This window comes from Antedon bifida, chromosome 4 (genome assembly GCF_963402885.1).
Source record: "Antedon bifida chromosome 4, ecAntBifi1.1, whole genome shotgun sequence".
NCBI lineage: Eukaryota > Metazoa > Echinodermata > Crinoidea > Comatulida > Antedonidae > Antedon > Antedon bifida.
Window position 1 is genome coordinate 33,422,896 of NC_136229.1, and position 12,946 is coordinate 33,435,841.

A 12,946-nucleotide genomic window follows, 5' to 3' on the forward strand; every position below is an offset into this window, starting at 1 on the left:
GAAAGGCAATGTCTATTATAAACTATTGTAAATATTATAATCTCTACTACTTTATTACCTTGTTATTGTTGTATTACTAATTGTTAGCATATCATTCAGTACTGATAAATATAACATTTTGCCTTATGCTATAAAGCATGGTACATACACTGTTTAATAAACATGCCCAACTTGATGTGTTTCACTGTAGTTAGCCACACGACTACATGGATCACTGATTGGGTCAAAGTTCACCAATTATTGGGTCAAAGTTCACCAATTGGGTCAAAGGCCACAAGTTAACGATAAATTACAAGAAAATAACAAATGACAAAGAAAAGTGTATAAAAATAATGCTATGAGAAAATGTGGAAATTTAAAAATAATTTAGCTTTTGGTAATTTGAAGAAACTAAATGAATATTGGAAATTGAATTTAAATGTTTTTAAAAAGTCAATATAACAAAATGTATAATTATTTTGTGGCGCAAACAATATGTGATATAAGAGTCATCTTAGTATTTGCTTACCCAGTTAACAGTCACTTCTTCCAATTTCTATGTACACTGTAACATCCATTGTTTTTATTTTTAAAATCATAAATAATACAATCTCTTTTGATGTTGGTAGATTCTTGTAGTTTAAGTTGTTGTCAAGTTATTAAATCAATTTTCTTTCTTCAATTTTACTAAATCACGTTATGATTGTAACAGCCAATGCATGGCACAAGATGAATAATAAAATGTTATTCTACAATACAATTGTTTTTTTCCATTATAATGCTTTTATTATTACAGATCATGATATTACTGTTTTGATAGACTATGTTAGAATCTGCTAGTGCTTCCTCCATTTGTTACAATGTTTTATACTTGATATGTAAACTACAGACATGTAGCTAGCACTATGTGTAAAGTGATTATTTAAGCCACATTTTTCTGTTTTATTTCATACGCATCTAACAGCGAGTAACTCACCAATTACTGTACATGATTATTTTATAATTTTGTCATACTTATAAATGAAGCATCATTTGAAGCTTAGGGAGTGGAGTTGTGAGTTACAACCCAGGCACTAAGTCAGGATTGAGAACTGGACCTTGTTATTGGAAGGCAAGCACATCAACCACCAAGCTACAGCTCCACTACAAGACCTTTATGATGGTCTATCTCTGTATAGTAATTTAACCCACCATAGTAGAGGAAACAACAGCAGTATATAAATACTTTATTTATTTATTTCGTTTTCTTTCAGTAGGGTATCCCTTAGACTTAGTAATAATATGTAAACTGCTCTTCCAAGGGGCCCTACGACACATTTGAACATAATTTTGAAACAACTTAAACTATTTGAGGTACATTGTCATGGACTGGTGCTAAGTAATAGCAAATTAATCATGATTTTAAAAAACCATCTTATATATTAAGTACATAAATTCTGTGCATCTCCTCTTCCCCTTATTTTTAGCTATGGACGTTTTTTCACAGATTCTGTATAGCTTTAATAATAATACAGATTTCTAGAGCGCACTTTAATCTGTCTTCTTTCCAATACTCTGGCTTGCTTGTTTAATATTATCTTTTTCATCCTTTAACTTCTTTTGTTTTGGTTTGAACACCAAACCAATAATAATAAACAAAACACTAAATATGTGAGGGATAAAATAAACAGAACTCCAGAATCGTATTGTGTCTTTCCAAGATAATAATAAGAAACCCATAGCCAGATAATCAAGACCTCTGCTTCTAATAAACCAGTTGAGTTTACGGTAGATCCAGGAATTCTCTTCCGTGCGGAATGCTTGTATCATAAGGTCTTCTGCCAAGAGCATGATGGGAATGGTGAGGAAACTCAGGAAGTAACCAGGATGAACACCATGCCAGATGGCACTCACAAACAGTGTAATGGAAGTTCTGCAAATATGAAAAGTTGGTGGAAATTATTCGGCATGCTGTGACAAATGGGAGCAACCTTTCAAAAATTAACGAAATGTTTGGTTTTTAGAATACATTTTACATAGTAATACTGTATGTAATGCTCTGTCTACACTACATGGTAGTGATATGATATCATCATATCCATATATGGGCATATCAAATCAATCTCTTTATTCATCAATAACAAATACAATAGAAAACACTTTTTTGTCACATAAAATTTGAGAATTTGAAGTTTCTATATTATTATGTTACACCTATATTGAACTATATTGAAATTGGAAAATATTTACAAACAAAACGAAAGATATTCTCACTAATTTTACTTTCTTTTTAGAAATCGCATGGTATACTGCAAACCTTAACATTACTATATTGAATGAGTTTCTAAACAATGAACCAGTTACCGTAGCGGTTTGATTGGGCATCGGACGTAAATGTAGTTCTTCAACCACCATTGTACCGTCATATTCCAGTAGCGCATCGCATCACGCAGCGTTGACACCGTGTCACACGTGTAACCATCAATGTTGTGGATTGTTTCAAAGTTGTAATCTGTACTTAATATTTCACTACAACAAAAATTATAACAATTTTAATTTCATTGCTATTATTTTAAACAACTGTAATATTTTTAAACATTTAATTTACCCAGTACAGGCAATGTGTAACAAGACAGAAGAACGTGAAAAGACATTTTTATTGGTTCACTGTTGCCACAGATAATCAAATGCAACTAGAGAGCACAGAAGCAATAGAGCATAAAGCGCATCTGGGCACGCTCACAAAGTATTTAGTTTAAATGCCTGTTGTAACAATAACCACACATTTTCAAACTGAAAGACATGTTTAAATGTAAATTATATTGTTGATACTGTATATTGAGGAGCTTTACCTATCTTGAGGCAGTGGTTTAGTAGGTCCCTGACCACATTTAGGATTTGTTTGAGTAGGGTAGGCACCTAAACCAGCAAGTATACAGACAACTTCCGACAGGACCCACGCCGAAAACATCCGCAGTCTGAACACGATGAACACCGGAAACATAAACACATATCTGAAATATAAAACAAACATTGTTAGTCTAAAATGAAACTCTGCAGGTTTCTTTTTCTTTTAAGTCTGTTCGTTTTTATTTTCATTAATTATAGTTTGGACACAACTCTGTCGTGCTACAATGGTGATGGAAATGATGTCATCACTGAGGCATTATACAAAATAACAATCATCTTTACATGATTGTAGTATCATATTTCTTACCTGTACCAAAATGGGTTGTCATAGAATTCATCTTCCCTGATATAGTTGATGTAGAAATACTGAGACAGCAACAGATAAGCACCACCGAATGGAATGACGTACTTAAGACGGTTTAAAGCAGGCTTTAATGTTGGTATATCACATGTTTGCTTGATCATATCTCTGTACACTTTGTATTTATAATAAGGTCCTTAACACACAAACAAATAAATCATTAGTTATATTTTTCTTTATATAGAAAATTGGGTGTTGGGGAGCTGAGGCTTCTCAAATATCTTTGTATACAAGGGAAAAACACAATCATATCTTCCTGGTCATCTATTAGAATCCATTAGTAAAGTTAAATCTTGTGAAACAATTCTACAATATAAGAAACAGAAAAAAGAAAGGACACCCTCTACATTCTGGTAGTTCTGCATGATTTGTTACATTATGTGCGACATACAAGTGTTGCTACTGTCTTTAAAATGCACTTGCCTGTTAGTATACCAATGTAGCAATATGCATACATAAATACATCTATTATACCAGGTGCCTCATCAATCACTGCCATCAATGTTCTGTTGTCTATCTCGTCTGTTTTTGATTTTGCTATTTTTTCCTTTGCCTTCCATGAGTCCTGTACCTCAAATGCAAGTCCAACCATCTACCAACAAATAATAATTATAATATATTTGTGTTTGTATACAACAAGTTAATCTGATATTTGTATTCTTATTCTTATTTTTAAAATTTCATTCACATTATACTTTCCCTTGTTTTTTTATGTTTTCCCAATATAGAAGTTCCTTTTATAGTCAGTCAGACTGAGAATGTCCACACCCTCAGCATTTTTTTAAAACTCTTTTTCAAAATCAACACAATTCTCTTTTGTATACACTTGTATTTGTAGGTATTGGTGCAAACTTTACGTACCCTTAGAGTTAACAGCAGCTGAACAACATTTGAAAAGGAAGTTGGAGGCGGTAATCCAAAATAATGTGTTGTACGGAAAAAAGTGAGATATCCGAACACAAACAGAAACGATAATGTTGGACAGGACCTAAAAAAAAACAATAAAGACAGATTCATAAGTACACATTTATACTCCTGGGTGAATTGCTATACTATAAAACAAGCCATATTTTACTGTAGCATCCTTGCAACCTAATCTCGCATCATAACTGTATGCTTCTGGGTTTGTATGTTTTTAGGAGGGACTAAAAAAAATGTGCATAATGAAAAACAAAAATATACCTTTTGTTGATCTCACAATTCTTTTGTTACTCGCAATTATTAATATAGTTTGATAATGATTTGATAATGACAAACAACTCATAGGTCTAGTTTGATTATTAATATTAATACCGGTACAGGTTTTCACACATACCTTTTACTTGAAAATTTGATAATTAATGAACTAACAAAAGTAGTTATTAGTGAATGTATAATATTGTGTCCACAAACAATAGCAACCATGCTTATCCCTGCACCAAAACATAACCATTTTTTTTGGTTAGGAATTTTAATCTGTTGTACCACGTGGCCAAGAGGCATGGAGATAATTAACATCAGTAAGTATATAAATTCATCTTGGCTCATGATTGAAAACTATTTGAAATAAAATAGAATTATAAACATCAAAACAAAAGAGAGTCACTTCCTTTTATACACAAAATTTTTCACAAAGCTAAAATGTCAACAAAAACGTTTGTCGTCCTCTCTAGGCTTAGAATGTAATTGTCAGATTTGTTTAGGTAGCCGATTTGGAACGCTAATCGTTTTCGAAAATTTCCTTTATTGTTTCTGATTATATGGAACATGAAAGACTACCTTATTTTCGCTACGATGTGAGGCTTCACTTTACCTTATCTAATTTTATAAAAAGAGGCGATTCAATTAATTGCTTTGAATCATTGTTTTAAGAGGAATTTGCATTCATTTGTAAATACTACAATTATTTCCGAAATGCTGGTTAACGCATTGCAAATGTTGTAAAACGTTTCTCGCGTTCCATACAAGTAAAAAAGAATAACATTCTCAAGTGACAAAACGGCTCCACAGCGCCGCCGCTTACTACACATACATCACAGAGAGCTGAGTTTAGTCGGGCAAAAAGTAATTAATTTAGTCGCTAGGCGAGGTATATTCAGAGCGTCATTTCGACGATCGAGCATTCTCTACTTCTACGGAGCGCCATTTATGCCTTTATTTACTTCCGAAATAGAAATAGTACTACGGTAACTGGTTCAGTGGACCAAATTTAGCACCAGTGGAGCACAGTGATATAAAATAGAAATAAGTCACTAATTTTAATATCTTTTCGTATGTTAAAACACTGTGCTCAAGTGGACCCAAGTGATATAAATAGAAACAATTAGTCATTGAATGTTAATATCTTTTCGTATGCTAATACACTGTGCTCAAGTGGACACAATTTGGAGCCAGTGGAGCATATTGATATAAAATAGAAATAAGTCACTGAATTTTAATATCTTTTCGTATGTTAATACACACTGTGCTCAAGTGGACCCAATTTGGAGCCAGGGGAGCACAGTGATATAAAATAGAAATAAGTCACTGAATTTTAATATCTTTTCGTATTTTAATACACTTTGCTCAATTGAACCCTATTTGGAGCCAAGGGAGCACAGTGATATAAAATAGAAATAAGTCACTAATTTTAATATCGTTTCGTATGTTATTACATTGTGCTCATGTGGACCCAATTTGGAGCCAGGGGAGCATATTGATATAAAATAGAAATAAGTCACTGAATTTTAATATCTTTTCGTATGTTAATACACACTGTGCTCAAGTGGACCCAATTTGGAGCCAGGGGAGCACAGTGATATAAAATAGAAATAAGTCACTGAATTTTAATATCTTTTCGTATTTTAATACACTTTGCTCAATTGAACCCTATTTGGAGCCAAGGGAGCACAGTGATATAAAATAGAAATAAGTCACTGAATTTTAATATCTTTTCGTATTTTAATACACTTTGCTCAATTGAACCCTATTTGGAGCCAGGGGAGCACAGTGATATAAATAGAAATAAGTCACTGAATTTTAATATCTTTTCGTATTTTATTACACTGTGCTCAAGTGGACCCAATTTGGCGTCAGTGGAGCACAGTGAAATAAAATAGAAATAAGTCACTGAATTGTAATATCTTTTCGTATTTAATACAATGTACTCAAGTGTACCAAATTTGGCACCAGGCGAGCACAGTGATATAAAATAGAAATAATTCACGGAATTTTAATATCTTTTCGTATGTTACTACACTGTGCTCAAGTGGACCCAACTTGGAGCCAGTGGAGCACAGTGATATAAAATAGAAATAAGTCACTGAATTTTAATATCTTTTCGTATTAAGCATATTTGAATACCTACCTGTATGGTACCATACATGTTCGACAATACAGTGTCACATATCTCTATTTAAAAAAAAACAATAAAAAAAAAAAAAAAAAATATCCGTCGAGGTTCGAACCCCAGCCGATAGCACTCAAAACTGAGCATTACCCGTTACGCCACCAAGTACATGACTGAAAAGCTGATAATAGTCTATTTATACGTGTATTACGTAATTGATCATTACGTCATAAATATCCTATTAATGTTGCAAAAACCAAAATGATCAGTTAGCTCAGTCGTCTGAGCGTCGTGTTAACAACACGTATGTCGTGGGTTCGATTCCCACGCTGGTCGGTGGAATAGAGTTAAAGGCATGCGGCCACTGTGTTTGGGGTTCACAGATCATACGTCCCCCTTTCCACCACACACCATGAGGCGACAACATCAATGCATCTGGTGATGTGGTGGGAACGACCCCAAAAGGCTGTGGCAGGGCCTTAGTGCTGAGGCAGGGAGAGCACATTTACCATCTTTTTTTTTTTGGTTCTCGCTAACTGCTTTGATGTTTTAAATTTTATGTTTAGCGCCCTCAATTTAATTTATTGGTTTAAAAAAGGAATTAATTCTCTTCGTTACGTGTTTAGAAGAGAATTAATTTTATCTCATCGTAGTTTGGTATGCCGTGCGTTTGTTATGCAAATGAGTGTGCACATGTGCTGTGGGAAAGATGGTATTGTTAGTCATTCGCGATCAACACACAGCACTGTTCAATTTTATTTTGTTAATCTTTTACATTAGAATTGTAATTCTACCGTTACACATTATAGTGTACTTTTAAATATCCGTTTCATGCAAGATATTGTATTGTAGGCCTACTAATATGTTGTGAATAAAAGTTTATGGTAGAATAAATAAATAAATATGTTTTAAGCAGATCTTCGAAATTAAAGCATAATTATGAAGTCGAGTTTTTTAAAACCCAACCTAAAATTCGCATCTGGATAGTTGAAATTTAACATTATAATTATCAAAGGTGATATGATAATTCTAATTGTATTATAGAAATATTAAAATTAACAAGTAGGCTTTTGTGTGCTAGCTCTGTTTGTATTTTTTGTTGAATTACCGCCACGGCCGCGTTCATTGCATGTCTCACACTTGGGAAACAATCACCATTGTATGGCTGAAGATTTTTATATTTCGTTTCATAATTTCCGAGGACTAAGCTTTCATTCTTAGCTCTGCCCCAACCATGGTGAGCTTAACTGGAGACTTAATATTTTAATTTCATATTTCAATAAATATTTTTTTCAAAATTGTCTTTGCTCAGCAGCCCCAATCATGGTGGGGTAGTGAAGACTCTTATATATCATGTTTCAAAATACTATAGGTGTCATTTCTGGGGACCTTGTAGCTATTTTAAACAGTTTGGTAAGCCCTGCGTTGTTATGCAAATGAGTTTTTAAATTTTTACTCTTTTTTTTGGCTTTCGCTACATGTATTTGATCTCGTAAATTTTATGTTTAGCGGCCTCAATTTTAATGTAAAAAAGGAATTAATTATCTTCGTTACGCGTTACGTGTTGAGAAGAGAATGTATCTCTCATCATAGTTTGGTATGCCGTTCGTTGTTATACAAATGAGTTTGTGCAGGTGTAGTAGGAAAGATGGTATTGTTAAGTCATTCGCGGTCAACCGCGCCCCACCGTTGAATTTTGATTTTGTTAATCAATGTTGCAACATTGGTAGCGAAATGTCCGATTCTTCATAGTAGTTGGTGTGTATGGCCGCGCCGTCCCAGAATAAACATGTTTTAAACAGATAGTCATTTTCGGGTATTTTAAACAGTTTAGTATGTGCGTGCGTTGTTATGCAAATGAGTCTGTGCAGGTGTATTATGGTAAAGATGGTATGTTAGTCATTCGCGGTCAACACGCCACACTGTTAAATTTTGATGCTGTTAATTATTTACATTAGAAGATGTTTCAAATCATGTAAATAAAATATTTTAATATTGTTAAGTCATTCGCGGTCAACCGCGCCACACCGTTGAATTTTGATTTTGTTAATCAATGTTGCAACATTGGTAGCGAAATGTCCGATTCTTCATAGTAGTTGGTGTGTATGGCCGCGCCGTCCCAGAATAAACATGTTTTAAACAGATAGTCATTTTCGGGTATTTTAAACAGTTTAGTATGTGCGTGCGTTGTTATGCAAATGAGTCTGTGCAGGTGTATTATGGCAAAGATGGTATTAGTCATTCGGGTGTCAACACGCCACACTGTTAAATTTTGATGCTGTTATTTATTTACATTAGAAGATGTTTCAAATCATGTAAATAAAATATTTTCCGGGCGGGAAGCTAGCAGTTCCCCTCGTTTAGTTTGCAAAAGTAATCTCGAAAAGAACTCGATGTGGAAAAGAAGCCCACCCAAGAGTACTAAAAATGAAGGAGCACATGGGCTTCTTTTCGAGGTTTTATGGCAGTCTGGAAAATGGAAAATAATGCTATGCAACTTTGTTTCTGATTTAGAAAAAATGCCACTTCACATTTACAATCCTCAAAATATCTCTCTTTCAAAATAAAAGAAAAACAATATTCATTATTTTCCATAAAAAAAAAAAATCCACTGGTGCCAAGTGGGTCCACTTGACCACAGTGTATTAACATACGAAAAGATTGAAACTTTATTTCTATTTTATATAACTGCTCCCCTGGTACCAAATTGTGTCTACTTGAGCACAGTGTTTTATACGAAAAGATATTAAAATTTAGTGACTTTATTTCTATTTTATATCACTGTGCTCCACTGGGGCCAAATTGGGTCCACTTGAGCACATTGTATTAACATACGAAAAGATATTAAAATTTAGTGACTTTATTTCTATTTTATTTTTTTATTAAACCTTATTTTGTGAGGGTGATCCTAAACAGCATATGCAGACAGTCAAAAACATATATGAAAAAACGGATGAACTATGTTAAAAAAATGTATAATATATATGTACTTAAATACAAAAATATAGTCTACAATACTATACAAAACGTTGAGTTTTTTCTTTTGGGATTAAAATATTTTTTTAGAGCAGACTTAAAATTATTTATTGTTACCGCATTTCTTAGTTTGGTGGGTAGCAAATTCAGGTATGTTGGTGCTCTATAGATGAAGCTGTTCTTAAAAGTTTCAGTTTTAGGGAAAGGGGCGACAAATTTCCTCTCACTGACACTTCGGGTACATCGATGATTTGGAATTCTGGCAAGACTCAGGGCAAGGTATTCCGGAGCAAGATCATTTGCAGACCTGTAGGCAAGGCAGCCCAGTTGTAGATGCATGCGATCTTGGACTGTTAGTTCGTGGTGTGAGAGGATGAGCTTTAAGGATAATGCGAAGTGCTCTATTTTGAATGGTCTGTATTCGGTCAATATTCGACCTGATTCCCCAAACACTACATCAATAGTCAATGTGTGGGAGGATTATAGTGTTATAGAGGAGTATGGATGTGTGTTTATTAATGAAATGACCCAGCACGCGATAAGATGGAGATGGACAAGCCCAGTTTGGAACGGAGTTTATTTACATGAAAAGAAAAAGATAAATTTGAATCAATGTGAATGCCAAGATGTTTCTGTTTGTCAGTTTGTGATATGGGTATATACGAAACGATATTAAAAGTAGTGACTTTTATTTCTATTTTATATCACTGTGCTACCCTGGTGCTAAATTGGGTCCACTTGAGCAGTTACCGTAGTACTATTTCTATTATTGAAGTTAATAAAGGCATAAATGGCGCTCCGTAGAGAAATAGAGAATGCTCCAGTCGTCAGAATGACGCTCTGAAAATACCTCGCTAGGCCTAACCTGGATGTAGTTTTAATTTTGTCTATTATTCAGCTAGCCTAGCCTAGGCTTATTATTAATATCTTGTAAGATTAATATCTTTAGTAAAAAAATTAAACTTTATTATTTATTATGACCTGGCCTTCATGTGTGAGTGCTTTTTTGGCCACCATTTTTATAGGGCCTAGCCTAGCCTAGCCCAGAGACACAGTTTAGCTAGCTAATGCGCTTTCGCACCTAGGTAAATCCTTTCATTGGGCTCAACACTGAATAGTGTTAATGCAACCTAACCATAAAGATAAGTGAATTGTTTCATAGAATTATTAGTTCTGAAAAGAACTGTTGAGAAACTTTTCAGAAGTAATATATGTGGTGTACCGCAAACTTTATATCAACATTTGATTTCGCCATGCAAACCTTCATTCAAACAATATAGGCCTAGGCCCTATATACCGCTTCTCAAAATTAAAAAAAATTTCTTGTTATGTTAGGTATTCGAATTTCATTGAAGGCTGGAAAAGATGTCCATCATACACTACTTATTATATTTATTGAAATGTTTCTTTTGTCTTCAAGAATGGATCTCTCCTGTGTTTGCTGGATGGTGTTCCTTTGTGCCATATCTGTGGTCAAGGCAGGTGACACTTTCATTGCTGCTGTTGTAGAGCCAGTTACCTCTGAGGTGCTGTTCTCTATAAACAAAGAATCAGCTCTGAAAGTTATAAACAAAAATCTCAATCATTTTGAAGAACTGATTCAAACAGCATCACAACAGGTACTGTATGTTTCATTTCCCACGATGCAACAATCTAAGTCTGCTTATTGAAAACGGAATGCGGATGAGAATGACATTTTTTTTTATTTCACTTGTATCATTTCAGAAAGCAAGAATTATTGTCTTCCCAGAATATGGAATCACTGGGTTTGGTCAGAAACGAAATACAGCTCCGTATTTCGGAGAAAAGGTTCCAAATCCATACATGTCTAGCGTTATACCATGTACTAATGTGCAGTTTAATGATACCACCATACTTAAGACATTAAGCTGCTTAGCGATTAAAAATAATATAATAATCGTGGCAAATATGATTTCCGTTGAACCTTGTCAAGTAGATGTCCCATGTCCACCCGATGGACAATTCATTTACAATACCGATGTTGCATTTGCAAGTAATGGTCAGTTAGTTGCTCGATATCACAAGATGAAAGTTTACGCCGACGAAAAAGAGATATTTGATTCTGGTTTCGGTTTAGATAACTACGGTGCCTTTAGGACTGATTTTGGAACAATTGGGCTTTTCACATGTTTTGATATCCTTTTTGCATACCCAGCTATTGATTTAGTGTATGGTGTTGGAGTAGACATAATGGCATTTCCAACAGCTTGGATGAATGAGTTGCCGTTGCTAAGTGCGGTGGAGTACCAAGAAGCGTGGGCTATACATTATAATACCACACTACTAGCATCCAATCAGCATTTGCCTATCATCAAAATGACGGGTAGCGGAATATATAATGGGCAGAGCGGTGCTTTGACGTACCACTATGACATGGTAACGTACAGGTCTAAGTTGCTAATTGTTGATGTTCCGAATCATAGAAGTACCAATATCGTTCCAGAAGTTCGAAATAAGATTATTTCTGAGCTGAAAGCCATGGATAAGCATTCCTTAGAAAGAGTTTCACCAGTGTTGAGAGCTCTTCTGGATGAGGGTAACCCACAGCAGCAGGAGGATAACCAACAACAGCAGAAGTATATGAATGGAGATAACAACAAGTTTCTGCAAAAGGATGGAACTAAGAATAATCAGAAGACAACCCATCAAGACAATACCACTTTCCAAGGCATTTTGAATGATGATATGTATACATTCCAACCTCTTACTGGGGCTTCTGGTCAGATATCAATCTGTAATGGCACCATCTGCTGCCATTTGAACTTTACGCGCAAAGAAAAGAGCAGCTACGAACTGTACGCTCTTGGCGCTTTTGACGGATTACACACCCACAACGGTCAGTACTACCTCCAAACATGCAGCTTAGTAAGATGCCAGGTGAATGAAGGGACCAAATGCGGTGGTGAGATTGAAACAGCAACTGAAATATTCCAGAATATCAGTCTTAGAATAACTGGTTATAATTCTAAAGTTCACCTCTTTCCGGAAATTGTAACTAACAAAGTAAATTTGGCAGTGATCGGTAAGGAATGGATATCTGAGTTTCCATATGACCATATAAGGACTGTGGAAAACGGTATTGAGAATCCACTATTAGCTGCTAATATATATGGCCGTTGGTATGAAAAGGATAGTATATAAGTAACTATGATGGAAGCGTCAACAAAATAGGAACAATATGAATAAATGAGGCAATAATATATATGTTGATTTTCGAAAAATAATAGTTACATATAATTGTTTTTTAAACTAAAGGTGATTTTTTTTATGTAATTTGACTGTTTTTAACAAAGAAAGTTAAATTCAGATACAGCAAATAAATCTATTTTAAAATTTTATATATAAGATTATCAGATGAATGAATAAATAATAGTTATTTAACTTATTGTCAATGTTTTTATGTCCGTAACAAG

The 12,946-nt window shown here is 34.3% G+C and overlaps 2 protein-coding genes across 3 annotated transcripts; one reads left to right on the top strand and one right to left on the bottom strand.

The window, feature by feature from the left end:
* Positions 1 to 611: 611 nt before the first annotated feature.
* On the bottom strand, positions 612 to 4,868 carry LOC144841020 (membrane-bound acylglycerophosphatidylinositol O-acyltransferase mboat7-like). The gene is made up of 7 exons (XM_078697164.1): positions 4,545 to 4,868; positions 4,091 to 4,217; positions 3,653 to 3,821; positions 3,176 to 3,365; positions 2,811 to 2,972; positions 2,323 to 2,487; positions 612 to 1,891 (listed from the first exon to the last, which is right to left on the bottom strand). Exons 1-7 carry the CDS (start codon positions 4,754 to 4,756, stop codon positions 1,510 to 1,512), a joined length of 1,407 nt encoding a protein of 468 aa, XP_078553290.1. The 5' UTR covers positions 4,757 to 4,868; the 3' UTR covers positions 612 to 1,509.
* A 379-nt stretch (positions 4,869 to 5,247) lies between these two features.
* On the top strand, positions 5,248 to 12,914 carry LOC144839483 (pantetheinase-like). Of its 2 annotated transcripts, none has more exons than XM_078694859.1 (3): positions 5,248 to 5,272; positions 10,933 to 11,131; positions 11,238 to 12,914. In XM_078694859.1, the coding sequence occupies exons 2-3, from the start codon at positions 10,934 to 10,936 to the stop codon at positions 12,672 to 12,674; spliced, it is 1,635 nt and encodes a 544-aa protein (XP_078550985.1). In that variant the 5' UTR covers positions 5,248 to 5,272; position 10,933; the 3' UTR covers positions 12,675 to 12,914. The 2 variants fall into 2 exon arrangements, with proteins under 2 accessions (XP_078550985.1, XP_078550984.1); XM_078694858.1 differs by lacking the exon at positions 5,248 to 5,272 and adding an exon at positions 9,952 to 10,442.
* Positions 12,915 to 12,946: the final 32 nt, after the last annotated feature.